General features: G+C 43.8%; 1 protein-coding gene across 1 annotated transcript in view; it reads right to left on the bottom strand.

Moving 5' to 3' along the window:
• The window catches only part of pard3ba (par-3 family cell polarity regulator beta a), a 189,249-nt gene extending 185,538 nt beyond the window's left edge, over positions 1-3,711 (bottom strand). Inside the window, exon 1 of the mRNA XM_014151297.3 lies at positions 3,253-3,711. Within this exon, the coding sequence (XP_014006772.3) occupies positions 3,253-3,369 (117 nt within the window). The 5' untranslated portion in view covers positions 3,370-3,711. The remainder of the gene's footprint in view (positions 1-3,252) is intronic.
• Between the last annotated feature and the right edge of the window lie 15,907 nt (positions 3,712-19,618).

Genomic DNA, 19,618 nt, shown 5'->3' with positions numbered 1-19,618 from the left:
TTGCATAAGTGTGCACACCCTCTTATAACTGGGGATGTGGCTTTATTCAGAATTAACCAATCACATTCAAACTCATGTTAAATAGAAGTCATTACACACCTGCCATCATTTAAAGTGACTCTGATTAATCACAAATAAAGTTAAGCTGTTCTAGTAGGATTTTCCTGACATTTTCTTAGTTGCATCTCAGAGCAAAAGCCATGGTCCGCAGAGAGCTTCCAAAGCATCAGAGGGATCTCATTGTTGAAAGATATCAGTCAGGAGAAGGGTACAAAATAATTTCCAAAGCATTACATATACCATGGAACACAGTGAAGACAGTCATCATCAAGTGGAGAAAATATGGCACAACAGAGACATTACCAAGAACTGGACGTCCCTCCAAAATGTATGAAAAGACGAGAAGAAAACTGGTCAGGGAGGCTTCCAAGAGGCCTACAGCAACATTAAAGGAACTGCAGGAATTTCTGGCAAGTACTGGCTGTGTGCTACATGTGACAACAATCTCCCGTATTCTTCATATGAATGGGCTATGGGGTAGGGTGGCAAGACGGAAGCCTTTTCTTACAATGAAAAACATCCAAGCCCGGCTGAAGTTTGCAAAAACAAACATCAAGTCCCCCAAAAGCACGTGGGACAATGTGTTATGGTCTGATGAAACCAAGGTTGAACTTTTTGGCCATAATTCGGAGGTATGTTTGGTGCAAAAACAACACTGCACATCACCCAAAGAACACCATACCCACAGTGAAGCATGGTGGTGGCAGCATCATGCTTTGGGGCTGTTTCTTCAGCTGGAACCGGGGCCTTAGTCAGGGTGGAGGGAATTATGAACAGTTCCAAATACCAGGCAATTTTGGCACAAAACCTTCAGGCGTCCGTTAGAAAGCTGAAGAGGAAGTTCACCTTTCAGCACGACAATGACCCAAAGCACACATCCAAATCCATGAAAGCATGGCTTCACCAGAAGAAGATTAATGTTTTGGAATGGCCCAGCCAGAGCCCAGACCTGAATCCAATTGAACATCTCTGGGGTGATCTGAAGAGGGCTGTGCACAGGAGATGTCCTCGCAATCTGACAGATTTGGAGCGCTTTTGCAAAGAAGAGTAGGCAAATATTGCCACATCAAGATGTCCCATGCTAATAGACTCCAACCCAAAAAGACTGAGTGCTGTAATAAAATCAAAAGGTGCTTCAACAAAGTATTAGTTTAAGGGTGTGCACACTTATGCAACCAGGTTAGTGTGATTTTTTTGTTGTTTTTTTTCTCCCCCTCAAAGATTTCAGTTTGTTTTTCAATTGAATTGTTCACGTTATAGGTCACATTAAAAGGTGGAAAAAGTTCTGACATGATTTATCTTTGTCTCATTATTTTACAAAACAAAAACCTGCCATTTTTACAGGGTGTGTAGACTTTTTATGTCCACTGTAGCTGTAGCTTATGCTTTCAGTACTAGATTCATTCTCGGATCCTTTGATTGGGTGGAAAACATGTCAGTTCATGCTGCAAGTCTATGGAACGAGTTAAGAACCATGAGCCTCCTAGGTTTTGTATTGAAGTCAATGTACCCAGTGGAGGACAGAAGCTAGCTGTGTGTGCTGCTGAGGCTACTATTGACCTTCATTGCAGAACAGTGTGTTTTAATCAATTATTTGGTGACAAGTGAATATATTTAGTATGTTATTTTTTATGTTGTTTCACAATTTATATTTTCATGAAGTTCACTGAGGAAGATGGTCCTCCCCTTCCTCCTCTGAGGAGCCTCCACTGGTCAAAAAATATATAATATTGATGGACACATAGCTACAGAGAACTCATGGCTGTCTGAGTCTTACCATATTGGCACGGGCTATGGCTGTAACCTGAGTGGCAGGACAAACCATGCAGGTACACTACCTTCCCTTTTCCACTGAGAGAAGGTGACTGACATTCCTCTGTGTGCCTTCTCCACACAGACCCAGGATATCTCTGTTTAAGCCAAGGACACCGGACACGGTCTATGAATCCTGTCACACCAGTGGCAGGCAATTAGAGAGCTGTAAAGTTCATGGTTTACGATAGAGTGGATCCTCGCCAGCCAAACCCTTGATTGTTCCTAGGATGAATTTCACTAGACGCAGGGAATTTCACTTTGTGGGACCCTGGGTTTGTTTTGATCATGTCGGAGGGATTTCTAGGTCAGTGAGATGTGTTTCACACATAATCTACTAATTCTACCAATTGAAGCCAAACATAATTTAGACAAGGGTAGCTAGGCAACCACATACTGCAAGTCCTATAACCAATGGCAGGGGAAAACTTGCCTGGATGTTGGACTGCAACTGAAATTCAGTGTGCGTCCTAAATGGTACCCTATTTCCTATATAGTTCACTACTATAGCTCACTACTTTTCCAATTTAGGGCCTTGTCAAAAGTAGTGCACTTTATAGAGAATAGGATGTCATTTGGGACACAGTCCCAGTCAGCCCAGGGCCTGGGGAGACCTGGCAGATGAGAGCCCACCAACGCAGGTGGGTGCCTGGGTGGAAGCTCTAATGGGAAGCTATCCATCCCCACTGCCTGCCTGGCATAACCCTGTCCATCACCGGCCTCCCACCACCACGCCAGGGAAAACCAGCTGATAACACTGAGCTGTCAGCCACCCTAATCCCCCATCAATCAGAGGACAAAGGCTGTTGTCTGCCACACGGGCTAGGCGAAACGATGCAGAGCACATCAAACAGAGTCCCACCTGCACAGGGAGATACTAACCGTTTCAACAGAGCCACATAGAACATCCCTAGACAGCTGCATGCTAGCTGGGGCACATGATACTCAGATCACTAACACCTGGCTTTCTGGTGCTTACAAAGAAAGTGATTAAAAGTTATTTACAATGTGTCCCGTTGATTTGTAGCCTGGCATATACACTCTGTCCAGAAGAATACAATGGGGGTTTCAAGTATCTGTGTATCTATGGCTTGGAAATTATTTTGCAACGAAAACCAGTTTCTATTGGACAAATGCAGGTAAGTCCCTCCCCGTTTCGTACCATTTGCTTCCGCTTGGTTAATGGTAAACGGTTTCCGTTTCAAGAGTTAATGGATATAGCCTAATGTAGGAAAATATGTAGTAGACTATTGTTTAAAAATCAAATAAATAATAATTTAAGTGGCAAACAAACCAGATTAAAAGGGCGGGGGGTATAAAAACAAACGTCAGCCAAAGTAAAATACGTCAATATATTCCAAAAGAGCCCATTTTCCTTACCTGTTCCAGAATCTTTCGATACCTCTGGTTGGCTTGGTCTATCAACTCCCGAACTGTCCATTCTCCTTTACACGGAACGACCACTGCAGTTGCTCCAAAAGTTACAGTGACTTTCATGTTGTCTTTGTCATCCGAAAAAAAGTTATTTGAAGAACAGACCTTCTTTGATAATCTGTATATTCCTCTGTGATTCCTTCACATGCGAGAGGCTGCGAAGCGCTTGTTACCCCACAAGCCTCAACCGAAACCGGAGCAAAGGTGTCACTGGACAAATTTACAATGGCAAAATGACACGCGCGCATTAAAAAAGTACTACTCAAAACTACAGTTTACGATAATAAAAAATATTTGCTTTTCTCAATTATCGGTCAAATTAATAAACGGAGTAGCCTTCCTTGTTTTGTCGGCTGAAATATACCTGTTGGTCATTGCACTGACATCCGGAAGTTGATCAACATAAATCACGTCATGGTAGGTTTCCACTAGTTACCACAAACACAGAGTCAAAATTGGCTATAGTCCTATCGTAAAAAATGTATCAAATAAAAATGAATTTAAGGTTAGCAGTGTGGTTAGTTCTAAAATCAGATTTTAAGAAGATACGTTTTTGAAATGGGCATGGTTTATGACTGTGGCTGTGGTAACTAGTGACAACCCAATGTTCGGCTGTTGATAAACGTAACGATTGCTTCGAAAATGTATCTTCTCAAAGATTCAACTTCCTCGTCTTTCCTACTTTAAGCCATTTTCTTTTTAACATGACAATGATTGTAAACTATGTAGAGCCTGTTTACCATAAACCCTGCTTTGATTTTATACCCTAAGGTAAGTTTTAAAAAGTTACAAATTCAAAGCGGCAACATGCTTAGCAAAAAAACACGACCAAATAAATCACTGCCGAAACTTTGTTAAAGGGCCAATACGTCAATTATGGCGAGTGAATGAGAGCTTAACATGCTGACCACCGCCACATAAAGTCCAAAGAAAAAACCTGAAGGAGGAAAGATTACTAGAAATGAACTGGGTTTAATCTGTGCATTCATTGTCGGGGGCAGAACCTTGTGCATTTCAGGTAAAAAAAAAAAACTCAATGTTTATGTCCCAGGACAAATTAGCTAGCAACAGCAGGCTAGCTAGCTAAATTGCCATAAATGTTTAATGATTTTTGACTTGTCCCCAAATAATATAGTTGGTTCAGAGTTTGTTTTGATATTTCAACCTGCGTGTCTGGTGGGGTGGACAAAATCAACAAGCGTGTGATGGCACACGAGCGGTGTGGTCAGCATGTAATTCCAACACAAAGCCATGGTATTCAAGCCTCAGCCTTAGCATAAGAGACTTGTTGATATGGAATATTTTTGTTTAGGTTATTCAATTTATTCCTCAAGCAGGCCAACTTTGCTAATTTGAAATCCCTGAAAATGTCTGTTTAATTTGGTGAGATGGAACATTATTATTTAATCTTAAATTCAGTTTTTCTGCATCTTCTAACTGCTGAGTAGGAAATGTCGCCATATCGTCAATTATCAAGGAACCTACCAGGTACGACCTTAAATATGTAAACACGAGCGCCCTCATAAATATCATCCTGACCAACCTGCCCACTAAATACACCTCTGTTGTCTTCAACCACGATCTCAGCGATCACTGCCTCGTTGCCTGCGTCCGTAATGGGTCCGCGGTCAAACGACCACCCCTCATCACTGTCAAACGCTCCCTAAAACACTTCAACGAGCAGGCCATTCTAATCGACCTGGCTCGGGTATCCTGGAAGGATATTGACCTCATTCCGTCAGTAGAGGATGCCTGGTTATTCTTTAAAAGTGCTTTCCTCACCATCTTAAATAAGCATGCCCCACTCAAAAAAGTTCTGAACCAGGAACAGATATAGCCCTTGGTTCACTCCAGACTTGACTGCCCTTGACCAGCACAAAAACATCCTGTGGTTTACTGCACTAGCATCGAATAGCCCCCGCGATATGCAACTTTTCAGGGAAGTTAGGAACCAATATACACAGGCAGTTAGGAAAGCAAAGGCTAGCTTTTTCAAGCAGAAATTTGCATCTTGTAGCACAAACTCCAAAAAGTTCTGGGACACTGTAAAGTCCATGGAGAATTAGAGCACCTCCTCCCAGCTGCCCACTGCACTGAGGCAAGAAAACACTGTCACCACCGGTAAATCTACGATAATTGAGAATTTCAATAAGCATTTTTCTATGGCTGGCCATGCTTTCCACCTGGCTACCCCTACCAAGGTCAACAGCTCTGCACCCCCCACAGCAACTTGCCCAAGCCTCCCCCATTTCTCCTTCACCGAAATCCAGATAGCTGATGTTCTGAAAGAGCTGCAAAATCTGGACCCCTACAAATCAGGTGGGCTAGACAATCTGGACCCTCTTTCTAAAATTATCCGCTGCAATTGTTGCAACCCCTATTACTAACCTGTTCTATCGTCTGAGATCCCTAAAGATTGGACAGCTGCAGTGGTCCTCTTCAAAGGGGGAGACACTCTGCACCCAAACTGTTACAGACCTATATCTATCCTACCCTGGCTTTCTAAAGTCTTCGAAAGCCAAGTTAACAAACAGATCACCGACCATTTCAAATCCCGCCGTACCTTCTCCGCAACGCAATCTGGTTTCCCAGCGGGTCGTGGGTGCACCTCAGCCATGCTCAAGGTCCTAAACGATATCATATCCGCCACCGATAAAAGACAATACTCTGCAGCCATATTCATCGACCTGGCCAAGGCTTTCGACTCTGTCAATCACCGCATTATTATTGGCAGACTCAACAGCCTTGGTTTCTCAAATGACTGCTTCACCTGGTTCACCAACTACTTCTCAGATAGAGTTCAGTGTGTCAAATCGGAGGGCCTGTTGTCCGGACCTCTGGTAGTCTCTATGGGGGTGCCACAGGGTTCAATTCTCGGGTCGACTCTTTTCTTTGTATACATCAATGATGTCGCTCTTGCTGCTGGTGATTCTCTGCTCCACCTCTACGCAGACGACACCATTCTGTATACATCTGGCCCTTCTTTGGACACTGTGTTAACTAACCTCCAGACGAGCTTCAATGCCATTAAATGCCAGTAAAACTAAATGCATGCTCTTCAACCGATCGCTGCCCGCACCTGCCCGCCCGTCTATCATCACTACTCTGGACGATTCTGACTTAGAATATGTGGACAACTACAAATACCTAGGTGTCTGGTTAGACTGTAAACTCTCCTTCCAGACTCACATTAAGCATCTCCAATCCAAAATTAAATCTAGAATCGGTTCCTATTCCTCAACAAAGCATCCTTCACTCATGATGCCAAACATACCCTCGTAAAACTGACTATCCTACCGATCCTTGACTTCGGCGATGTCATTTGCAAAATAGCCTCCAACACTCTACTCAGCAAATTGGATGCAGTCTATCACAGTGCCATACGTTTTGTCACCAAAGCCCAATATACTACCCACCACTGCGATCTGTATGCTCTCGTTGGCTGGCCCTCGCTACATATTCGTTGCCAAACCCACTGGCTCCAGGTCATCTAAGTCTTTGCTAGGTAAAGCCCGCCTTATCTCAACTCACTGATCACTATGGCAGCACCTGCCCGTAGCACGCGCTCCAGCAGGTATATTTTACTGGTCATCCCCAAAGCCAACTCCACGTTTGGTCGCCTTTCCTTCCAGTTCTCTGCTGCCAATGACTGGAACGAATTGCAAAAATCACTGAAGCTGAAGACTTATATCTCCCTCACTAAATTTAAGCATCAGCTGTCAGAGCAGCTTACCGATCATTTCACCTATACACAGCCCATCTGTAAAATAGCCCGCCCGACTACTTCATCCCCATATTGTTATTTATTTTTTTGCTCCTTTGCACCCCAGTATCTCTACTTGCACGTTCATCTTCTGCACTATCCATCACTCCAGTGTTTAATTGCTCAATTGTAATTATTTTGCCACTATGGCCTATTTATTGCCTTACCTCCCTAATCTAACTACATTTGCACACACTATATATAGTGTTTTGTATTGTGTTATTGACTGTACATTTGTTTATCCCATGTGTGACTCTGTGTTGTTTTTGTCGCACTGCTTTGCTTTATCTTGGCCAGCTCGCAGTTGTAAATGAGAACTTGTTCTCAACTGGCCTACCTGGTTAAATAAACGTGAAATAAAAAAATGGCTTCCACCTATCCAATTCACTGGTTTGCAGTCGATTTGGAATTCAGAATTAGTCCACTCCCTCACCCCATTTACAGCGCAACCACAACTCACTACCCTCGTCTCTATCACATCCACTCAACTCATCCCCTCCTCCCATTCCTGACAGGATCCCATAAATATCTCACCCATCTCTCTTCTATCCTCAAAATAATCATTTAATTATTCTGTCATCTCATTACTACTGTAAACAGCTGGTAAATTGCTTTTACATTTTAAATAGCACATTCATGCATATAGACAGACTCCCCCTCTTATTCTGTCTGTTTCCTTTTTCTAAAGGGAGTTTCTTTGGCCACATCTACCCCAAAAGCGCAAACTGATGGATCCATATAGGATGCGTCCCAAATGGCACCCTATTCAGGGAGTAGGGTGCCATTTGGGACGCAGTCATAATCACAACAATCAATTACTTTTTCTGGCATTGTAATCCCCTCTAGATATCCCTACTATGAACTGAACAATGCCTCCTTCCCTCTGCTCATCTCATCAGTAGAGAGAGAGAGAGAGAGAGAGAGAGAGAGAAAAAAAAAACATCTGTGTAGGTAGCCCAGGCCAAGCTAGCCAATCCTGCATTGTGTCCTGTCCTCCTCTCTGGTGGACTGTTTATCCCACACACACTCAGAATAAAAATGTATGTTGGATTACACAGTCTTACACCTAGCATTTCATCGCCATTGAGGAGAAATATGATTCAATTGATGTTTTCCCCCACAATGTGATTGTAGTAGGACTAACTGTATAGTACTGTGGACTTGGCAGTGGTCAAACCCATTCAACTTACATGAGTACATGAGTGTCATTGTAGGGGCATTATTGTGCTGCGGTATTGTCAATGTCCATACTGGAGCAGTGGCAGGTGAAGGATGAAAGCCATTACACAGACATTGGTGCTCCAGTGTGGTCATGCATTAAGACTCAACACAAAAGAAAGAGATACATTATTGTCTCAGTGAGAGCGGTTCAGTCAACTATGGCACACACTAATCTTGCTGTTCTTTCCTTTATCTCTATGAATCAATCACATGTATTTTACATCAGCAGTTGTCACAAAGTGCTTATACAGATACCAAGCCTGAAACCCTAAGAGCAAGCAACACAGATGTAGAAGCACAGTGGCTAGGAAAAACCTACTAGAAAGGCAGGAACCTAGGAAGAATCCTAGAGAGGAACCAGTATCCCTCAATTATGTGTAGTACTTACTGTAGCATTTTGTAGTATAGAATACTATGCAGTACAGGGATGGGCAACTGGCGGCTCCCCTTTTGTAGGCAAACGGATACATTTTTGGAACTCAGTCAGGGTCTCCACTTAATGTTGAGAGTTAGAATAATACAATACACAAGGTGCAATTTTGAAATTTGGTTGTGCAGTAGCAGTTTTTCTCTTGTTATGTCAGTCACTGACTGTCACTCAATTAGTCAGCTAACATTTTGTAGATTGGTAAATTCGTCTAGCCAGCTATCTAAACTTGTAGTAATCATGGTTGAATTACCGACCGCGGGCCCCAATTGATTTTGTTAGTCACTGTCATGGCAAACATTTCTCTCCACCCTGTGGCAAAATGTATAGAATTCCAGGAAATGAACTCTAAATCTACATATTTTTCTCTCCACTGTCAAGAGGGAGGGTTTGACTGGATGTGGGTACACAGATCTATGATCCACTGTGGCCCCTCATGATGAGTTCAGATTTTCTGTGACCCCCACGCCAATCAAAGTTGCCCATATCTTCGATAGTAAATATTACAGTATTATCCCAAAAAATTATGAAATACTACAGTAATGTCCACAAAAACACTACAGTCCGCAGAAACATGACAGTTTAACCAAGAAGCCAGCCGCACCAATGTGTCGGAGGAACCACCGTACACCTGGCGACTGTGTCAGCATATATTATGCCCGGCCTGTCACAGGAGTCGCTAGTGCATGATGGGACAAGAAGATCCCTGCCAGCCAAACCTTCCCCTAACCCAGACAACGCTGGGACAATTGTGCGCCACCCCATGGGTCTCCCGGTCACGACAGAGCCTGGACTCGAACCAGGATCTCTAGCGGCACAGCTAGCACTGCGATGCAGTGCCTTAGACCACTGCACCACATGGGAGGCCTGTGTTCCCATAAATACTATAGTATTTATGCCATAGTATAAAATTTATTTTTTTTTCATGTGGGGAGGCTTGAAACAGCATGTCCTGGACAAGGTAGCAGATCCGGTGAACAGGTCAGGGTTCCATAGCCGCAGGCAGAACAGAAGAAACTGGATCAGCAGCACGACCAGGTGGACTGGGGACAGGAACAGCCAGGAGTCGTCAAGCCAGGTAGTCCTGAGTCATGGTCCTATGGGAGGGGAGACAGAGAGATTTCACTTTTGTTTATTATCTATTTCACTTGCTTTGGCAATGTAAACATATGTTTCCCATGCCAATAAAACCCATTGAATTGAATTACACCAGATAGGACAGACTGGCCCTAACGCCCGACACATAAACTATTGCAGCATAGATTCTGGGGACTGAAACAGAGGGGGTCAGGGGACATTGTGGCCCCCTCCAAATTTAGGTATGATATAATCCCACCCACTTTACCAAAGCACAGCCCCCACACCACAAAAGGGATATCAACAGTCCACTAATTTACTACTCTGAGACCAGACTGAGTCACGTCAGTGACTTAAGCCATTCAATTTGAGTATAGCTGGCATGACATGATGCTCCCTGACCCTCCTAGGGGCTGCATGGGTAAGTGCGAGCAAGCCAGTCACTCAGCCCCCGTAATAGGTTCAAAGGCAGAGAATACCAGTGGAGAGAGGGGAGGTGGTCAGACAGAGACAGCAAGGGTGGTTCGTCACTTCAGTGCCTTGCCATTCACGTTCGCACCCCTGGGCCAGACTGCAAGTAAATAGGCAGCGTAAGTGCAGGGTAAGTGCAGTTTCATAGTGCAAGTGCTAAGTATAATTAGTCTAACATTTTGTTAAGTTGCAGAATTGCATTCAGAATTTTTAACCTTAGGTAGTCTGTACCTGTGGCCAGACGGAAGGAGCTGGAATTCAGGGTGGAGTGGATGGGAAGAGTCAACTGCTATTTTATTCTCCATATGGCAGGCTCTGCCCAGGTAGAGAGATGACAGTTCTTGCTGTTGCTGCCCCATGATTTTTCTGCTATTTTTGACTATAGTGCCCAACCAATTGTTCTGCGCAACCTTGATATTCCCAAACAAGCAGGTTAAGCAGTAGGACAGAATGATATCAATGAATGATTTATAAAAGAGAACCATGATGGTTAGATCAACATTAAAAAAGTGCAGTTTCCGTAGGAAATACAGTCTCTGTTGGTTTTTCTTAAAAATAGCATCAGTACACTGATCCCAGTACAGCTTGTTGTCAATGACTAGCCCAAGGTATTTGTACTCCACTATTTCAATGGCCTCACCTTTTATCAGTGATGGTGTGTGCATGGCAGTGTTCCTTCGAAAGTCAATCACCATGTCCTTTGTTTTTGATGTATTTAATTTTAGATGGGATGACTCACACCATCGTGCCTGCGTCTCTCATAGATCGGCAGACCATTACTTAAAAATGGAGCTCTATGGGAGAAAGCCCTGCCTCCAGCTGTTTGCTTAGAAATTCTAGGAACAATAAGGAGGCCTGTGTCTTGTGACCGTAGAGTATGTGTAGGTATGTACGGCAGTACCAAATCGAAAAGATAGGTAGGAGCAAGTCGACGTCATAGATGCTACCAGAGGTAAGTGGGAGTCTATACATCCTGATTGTAACGCTAAACAAAGTATAACATACCTCTTTCTACTGTTCCTCTTGCACCTGAAAAGTGTAACGTCCTCCACCCATAGTTCCTTTTTCTTCAATATGGATCCTTTTTGCACACAATACCTACATTTTTATAAGGGGAAGAACAATAGAAAGCACATTCATAAGGTCCTTTGTCCTGTTGACTCTTTGTTCTCTGATGTCACTTCCCTTTTGATCAGCCAGTGTAGTTGTTTGCTGATCCACCTGTCCCACTGGTCTGGTAGGTAGAGGTAAAACATTACCGTATGTGTTTGGCAATATGCTCAGCACAAAATAGTTCCCACTGTCATCCATCCCTACAGAGAATGCGAAAGAGGGCTTGTGTGTGTGTGTGTGTGTGTGTGTGTGTGTGTGTGTGTGTGTGTGTGTGTGTGTGTGTGTGTGTGTGTGTGTGTGTGTGTGTGTGTGTGTGTGTGTGTGTGTGTGTGTGTGTGTGTGTGTGTGTGTGTGTGCACGCACGTGCATTTGGGATTAACTTCTACTATATTACACAGTAAAAATCGCAGGATGTTTTTGTGTCTAACTTTCCGGAAGTGCAATTTTGAGGGTAGTTGTCACGGTCAATAATGTTGTTGATTTGCTTTCAGATTTCGATCAATGGCAGGTTTTTAAAGAGCAGAATTGACTGGTTCACAGCAGTCGTGCCACCACCTCTGTGTTTTAGCTCAGTGTGGGATCAGGTTTTGTCAATAGCCGTCCTCCTGCTTACAATAACAGGCAAAAACAGTAACACGGATTACTCAAGAGTCCCACAGAGGGAGCGTCATGTCCGGTCGTGTGTGTGTGTGTGTGTGTGTGTGTGTGTGTGTGTGTGTGTGTGTGTGTGTGTGTGTGTGTGTGTGTGTGTGTGTGTGTGTGTGTGAAACATATCCACATCTTTTTATCTCAAGGGTTTTGTCATCCTCCTTTCAACAACTGGAAGACATAGATCCAATCCATTTGATCTGTCTTCACTGTTATTAGAGGTTAAGCATCCAGTATGTGTGCCGATAAATCAAAGGATGCCTTTGCCTTGGATGTATTGTTTTTTCAGGGATATTCTCACTCCATAAATGTTATGGGAGATGAGGCCGCGGGAATCAGGATGTAACACACACACACACACTCACAGTGAGAGAGTTGCACAAACACACAGAGAGCTGTGCAAACAGAGGGAGCGCCAGGTCTTCTGTTTTCATTTTCAGTCGAGGATTCGGCGGGCAGCTAGCAATGTTTTAACAACCCCAATTCAATTTCAGATGGTAACCAAACAACGGCGGGGTTGTGTGTCAGAACCGCCTCGGGCCATCTCTTGAACTCCCAATGTTGTTGTGGAGACAAGGTAGATAGAAACAGGGTAATGTAACTAGACATTTCATGTGCTTATGTCATTGATAATTCATTAATGTGTTAATGTAAGTTTTAAGTGTTGTCCATAATGGCCCCAAGTTGCCCCTAACTACAAATGCAGGACCTTTAGCCTATATATTAACCAGTCCCCTTGGCCTTTACCAATAGAAGGGTAGGAGAATATGTCAACCCAGACCAATGGTTAAGGTCTACCTACCCTGAATGTCAGCCGCTTTACACTGTCTGTGATCTAAAGAGTGTGTGTATAGGTGCTTGCATGCACGTGTGTGTGTCTATCTGTGTGCATGTGCGTGCGTCTTTTTTGTCAGGGCACCAGGGTGATCATGTATCAAGAGGCGGGTTCGTGGGTAGATGGCTTTGGTAATGTTGACATGAATAGAGTATAGTATTCTCTCTCTCCACTCATAACTATTCTCTCCAGGCCCAAAACCTCCACAATGAAAAAAACACATGTAACCATTCTCATCCATATCCTGAAGGAAGGCTGTTGTGTGGGTAACGAGATCTTCAGTTTCTTGGCAATTTCTCGCATGGAATGTCCTTCATTTCTCAGAACAAGAATAGACTGATGAGTTTCAGAAGAAAGTTCTTTGTTTCTGGCCATTTTGAGTCTGTAATCGAAGCCACAAATGCTGATACTCCAGATCCTCAACTAGTCTAAAGAAGGCCAGTTTTATTGCTTCTTTAAACAGGACAACAGTTTTCAGCTGAACTAACATAATTGCAAAATGGTTTTGTAATGATCAATTAGCCTTTTTAAAATGATAAACTTGGATTAGCTAACACAACGTGCCATTGGAACACAGGAGTTATGGTCGCTGATAATGGGCCTCTGTACGCCTATGTAGATATTCCATAAAAAAATCTGCCGTTTCCAGCTACAATAGTCATTTACAATTTGATGTAATTTTAATGGACCAAAAATTTGCTTTTCTTTCAAAAACAAGGACATTTCTAAGTGACCCTAAACTTTTGAACGGTAGTGTATACAATTAAAAGCATTACATTACATTTCACAACAGATTTCACAACACATTGTGTTCCCTCAGGCCACTACTCTACTACCACATATGTACAACACAAAATCCATGTGTACGTGTGTAGAGTGCGTGTGTGTGCGTGTGTGTCTCTTAATTACAAGGATGTAATTATGTTTCCTATGGGGAAACTATAAAAGAAAATAGGTGTATGTGTGATTATATGGCCAGGAGCTTTTCTTTACCATGTGACCTGATCAGGTTTTCATGAGGCTATAGGGCCCGGATATATTCCTTGTCAGTAACATGGTCAAGAAACACTCTATACATGTCTACCACAATAAGAGTCATATCTCCATGCAACGGTGGTGAATCGAAGAGTTTATCAAGTGATTTCTGAGTTTCTCACCCTGTTCCCTATTTTCTATTCACCTCAATGGGTAAATGGGAAGCTGTAAAAAGCAGATAGGTACCAGACGCCCACACACACATGCACACATTCTCTAATGGATCAAATTAGTTTGCTGTCACACAAACGTGTTTCTTACTCCTCTCATCCTGTCGTTTTTTTCCCCTTTCTTTCTTTTCCTCTTTTTTGTATTTTACTCCTCGCCCTAGCTGCCGCCGGAAAGAGTAAGTGGGTAATAGTAAAACTACGTTGATGAGAGTTGCTTTAATTTAAGTTATTTATACCAAATCAAATCAGTTTAATTGTCACGTGCGCCGAATACAACAGGTAGACCTTACAGTGAAATGCTTAATTACAGGCTCTAACCAATAGTTCAAAAAAAGTATTAGGTGAACAATAGGTAAGTTAGTCAGGCTGATTGAGGTAGTATGCACATGTAGATATGGTTAAAGTGACTATGCATATATGATGAACAGAGAGTAGGAGTAGCGTAAAAGAGGGGTTGGCGGGTGGGACACAATGCAGATAGCCCGGTTAGCCAATGTGTGGGAGCACTGATTGGTCGGCCCAATTGAGGTAGTATGTACATGAATGTATAGTTAAAGTGACTATGCATATATGATAAACAGAGAGTAGCAGCAGCGTAAAAAGAGGGGTTAAGGGGGGCACACAATGCAAATAGTCCGGGTAGCCATTTGATTACCTGTTCAGGAGTCTTATGGCTTTGGGGTCAGACAGAGACAGCCTTTTTGTCCTAGACTTGGCACTCCGGTACTGCTTGCCATGCGGTAGTAGAGAGAACAGTCTATGACTGGGGCGATTTTTTTTTTGACACCACCTGGTGTAGAGGTCCTAGATGGCAGGCAGTTTAGCCCCAGTGATGTACTGGGCCGTACGCACTACCCTCTGTAGTGCCTTGCGGTCGGAGGCTGAGCAATTGCCGTACCAGGCAGTGATGCAACCAGTCAGGATGCTCTCGATGTTGCAGCTGTAGAACCTTTTGAGGATCTCAGGACCCATGCCAAATCTTTTTAGTTTCCTGAGAGGGAGTAGGCTTTGTTGTGCCCTCTTCACAACTGTCTTGGTGTGTTTGGACCATTCTAGTTTGTTGTTGATGTGGACACCAAGGAACTTGAAGCTCTCAACCTGCTCCACTACAGCCCCGTCGATGAGAATGGGGGCGTGCTCGGTGCTCCTTTTCCTGTAGTCCACAATCATCTCCTTAGTCTTGGTTACGTTGAGGGAAAGGTTGTTATTCTGGCACCACCCGGCCAGGTCTCTGACCTCCTCCCTATAGGCTGTCTCGTCGTTGTCGGTGATCAGGCCTACCACTGTTGTGTCGTCTGCAAACGTAATGATGGTGTTGGAGTCGTGCCTGGCCATGCAGTCGTGGGTGAACAGGGAGTACAGGAGGGTACTGAGCACGCACCCCTGGGGAGCTCCAGTGTTGAGGATCAGCGTGGCAGATGTGTTGCTGCCTACCCTCATGCGCTCTCTTTGCGGGAGATCTTTCAAAAAAATATAATTGTCCATGTCGACTGCAGCATAACCACATTTTCTGCCTAATCATGGCGAGAGCGACGTCTAACATTGATTGGGTGAAGTATGTGCTGTGTTTACAACAAAAGCAAACGAGGTGGACATGAAAGAGCGAGGGAACAGAGTGAAACTGGCTTGCCGCTGCCATGAATCTCACACTTTTAATGAGCCTAAATGGCACCTTTTTGCTTGTCATTCGAAATATCCTGGTTGTCTGCACAGTCGAGATAAACCTCTAAAGCTAGAGAGTCATACTATACGTTCACATATTCAAGTTGTTTCTTGATAACAAGCTGATATGCGTCCAGTTTATGAAGGGGCGGAGGGATACGTTTGGTGATATCATTCAGTCTTGAGCTGTTCTGTTACAGTAGCTACAAAGATTTGCTTAGATATAGTTTCCTCTAGTGAAGAGATTGATGCCATACAGTGGCTCTATCAGTATTTCCTTGCAACTTATTTACTCGCCTCCTTCTCAAACCCCATTGGAGAAGAAGGCCAATACCGTTGGGAAGAAGGCGAGAAATAGGATGCAAGGAATCCCAGGAAATGAATTGAGATAGAGCCTGTCACACTGTGACGTGTGACTACTGAGTATTATTTAAACCTTCCGCTTTGAGCAGGATGTGTCAATGTATAGTCTTTGAGCAGAATTACTGTCCACAAAAAAACTAGTTTTAAAGCAGTGGAGGCTGCTGGGGGGAGGATGGCGAATAGAATGGCATCAAACCATGTTTGATGTATTTGATATCATTCCACTGATTCCACTCCAGCCACTACCATGAGCCCGTCCTCCCCAATTAAGGTGCCACCAACCTCCTGTGTTTTGAAAACCTTTGTTTTTCTGGAAGATGTTCTGCGCCATTATCCCTACGTTTTCCCCCATGTGGGCCAGCCCCCTAGCAATTCGAGCTCAACCAATGAGCTTTAACCCCTCGCCATTTGAGTGACAGCTAGCAAGAGGCACATCATGCAAACACAGCAGAGCGAAAGAGAGCAATGACGTGGTGCACATACATTGACTGTACAAAACATTAAGAAAACCTTCCTAATATTGAGTTGTCGAAAGCATTCCACAGGGATGCTGGCCCATGTTAACTCCAGTTCTTTTCACAGTTGTGTCAAGTTGGCTGGATGTCCTTTGGGTGGTGGACCATTCTTGATACACTTGGGAAACTGTTGAGCGTGAAAAACCCAGCAGCGTTGCAGTTCTTGACACAAACCAGTAAGCCTGGCACCTTAAATGCATAACTTAAATGCATTTAATAAATAAAGATCTTTAGGGTTACGGTATATTTTGGAGTGTTATGCATTTTCATAAACAATGTGGGATGGCAGTATCAAATGTATGTGAACCGGAGAATATCTACACAAATAAATATTGTCCAGTACCCTGTTCATAGGGATTTTAATATTTTGTCTTTCCCATTCACCCTCTGAATGGCACACATGCACAATCCATGTCTCAAGGCTTAACAATCCTTCTTTAACTGGTCTCCTCCGTTTCATTCCCATCTTTGTTTCCGGTTTTGCGCCCCCTCGGGCTCTTGCGGTGGGGAAGATCTTCGTGGGCTATACTCAGCCTTGTCTCAGGGTAGTAAGTTGGTGGTCTGTTTATATCCCTCTAGTGGTGTGGGGGCTGTGCTTTGGCAAAGTCGGTGGGGTTATATCCTGCCTGGTTGGCCCTGTCCGGGGGTATCGTTGGACGGGGCCACAGTGTCCCCCCGTCTCAGTCTCCAGTATGTATGCTGCAATAGTCTATGTGTCGGGGGGCTAGAGTCAGTCTTTCCTATCTGCTGTAATTCTACTGTCTTATCTGGTGTCCTGTGTGAACTTACTTATACTCCCTCTAATCGCCCCATCTCTCTCTTCCCTCCCGAAGCACCTGAGCCCAAAGGACCATGCCTCAGGACTACCTTGCCTGATGACTCCTGGCTGTCCCCATCCCCAGTCCACCTGGTTGCAGGTGTTCATAATGTTTTGTACACTCAGTGTATTGTAATACGCAATTTTCGGGGGCCACTTTTGGCTCATGAGCACTACTTTCAAAACTACTAGCTAAAAAGCATACAGAAGTACCAGAGAATCTCTTTAAGGGTGATGAGACTTTCCTGATTTAAAGCTGATTAAAGACGCTCCTGATCAGAGTGACTTTAATGACAACTAACTAATTATGTATAACCTTTATAAAAGGCCATCTTATTAGCATAATGGATAGTTTAGTTTGGATGCACTGATCAAGCTCCATTCAAACTAACATCTGTCAAGTTCTTCAGTAGAGTGTAAACATAAATGTGTAAGCTCATTTAAGGACCTGTAGGTTAAGGCAGATTTCTCTGTCAAGATGAGCTTGTTGGTGTGTGTGTGTGTGGTACTCGTCATCACATCACACCACATTAACACGTGTGTCAACGGCGGCACCAGAACTAATGATGTTCCATCAACCAAACACAGTCCAATAAGTTATGTAAATATGCACTAAATACAAATCCACACCCATCACACATCATCATTTAACCCCAATAGTCCCCTCCAAAAGGTATGCACTATAAGCTCAGCATATAATAAGAGTACGGTTGGTTCCCTGTCTGTATTACCCCCCACATTGATGGCCATATTTAATAGAGAGAGAATGGAGAGAAGGATGGGGGGGGGGGGGGACAGCAAAAATAGTAAGAAAAGAGAATAACAGAGATCAAAATGGCCCTACTGCCATTCAAAAAACAATAATCATTCCAAATCTGTAGAAGACAGGCACAATGCAACCTTTTCACATAATGGATCGCTCGTCTAGACCAGAACAATTACTGTATAATTGGTTCATCAGACCAACTCGGATTCACCTGACTTTGACTTGGATCCAAACACTGGATGGTCAGAGAACAATGTGCCACCTGTAAGGCTGACTGGTCACTGGAGCAGAGCGGACATCCCCTGTGTCTGTGGAGGTGGTAGGTTGGTGAACACTGGTCGATGAGGGATAAGTGGAACCAGTCAGGGCTTGTCCGGAGTCATGTCGTACAGCTGAGGATATCTGATTACCTCCATGGAGGTGTGAACAGATGGTTGTGCAGTCTGTCTGTGTATGTCTGTCTGTCGATCTGTTTCCTTACCCTATCCAGACGCTGCCTCACCACATGGTTACGTTCCCAATTGATTGCTACTTTCTCAGAGCCTTTAAGAATAGTTCTGACTGATGTGAAGGGAAGACATAAGAAAATGTGTCTGTTTTCTTTTGACCTGTTATAGGAAGCTTGGCTGCATAGCTCTGTTATCACATCACGGAAACAGTCTCTCGTTTCTCATAGAGGATGAACACTGCCCCCCAAAGGTGTGTTCTTCATTACATCCAGCACATGACTTTTTCTCATTGATCCATTCAACTAGCTATTCATCAGTGCACACAGTAGCAAAGTGTTTCGCAACAAAAAATTCTATCTGCATTTGAACAAGTTTAGGTAGTCGCTGCCTGTTTCAGTCTGATTTCTTCCATTTGGTGCTAGGGAATACAATCCTACAAAACTTTGATTCTATTGTCTACTCTAACCAATTATGTAATTTGTGGCTACCTTATTTATTTATCTTTAAGTATTTATTGTAGGTGTGCATTTTCCCTTCTCAAGACCACTGATATGTAGGCTATAACCATGCAATAGTATTGTCTACTTACCGTTGTCACGCCCTGATCTGTTTCACATGTCCTTTTGCTTGTCTCCACCCCCCCTCCAGGTGTCACTCATCTTCCCCATTATCCCTTGTGTATTTATACCTGTGTTTTCCGTCTGTCTGTGCCAGTTCGCCTTGTTTGTTCAAGCCTACCAGCGTTTGTCCTGTCAGCTCATGTCTTTTCCCAGAATCTCTTTTTCTCACCCTCCTGGTTTTTTACCTTTGCCTGTCCTGACCCTGTACCCGCCTGCGTGATCTCTCCGCCTGTCCCTGACCGCTGCCTGAGCCTGCCTGCCGTCCTGTACCTTGCTCCTACTCTGGTTTATCGACCACTGCCTGCCTTGACCTGTCGTTTGTCTGTCCCGGTGTTACACAAACATTGTTACTTCACACCG

This window comes from Salmo salar, chromosome 17 (genome assembly GCF_965601325.2).
Source record: "Salmo salar chromosome 17, fSalSal1, whole genome shotgun sequence".
NCBI lineage: Eukaryota > Metazoa > Chordata > Actinopteri > Salmoniformes > Salmonidae > Salmo > Salmo salar.
Note: the sequence above shows the minus strand (reverse complement) of the source record. Positions and strands in the feature narration are given on the sequence as shown.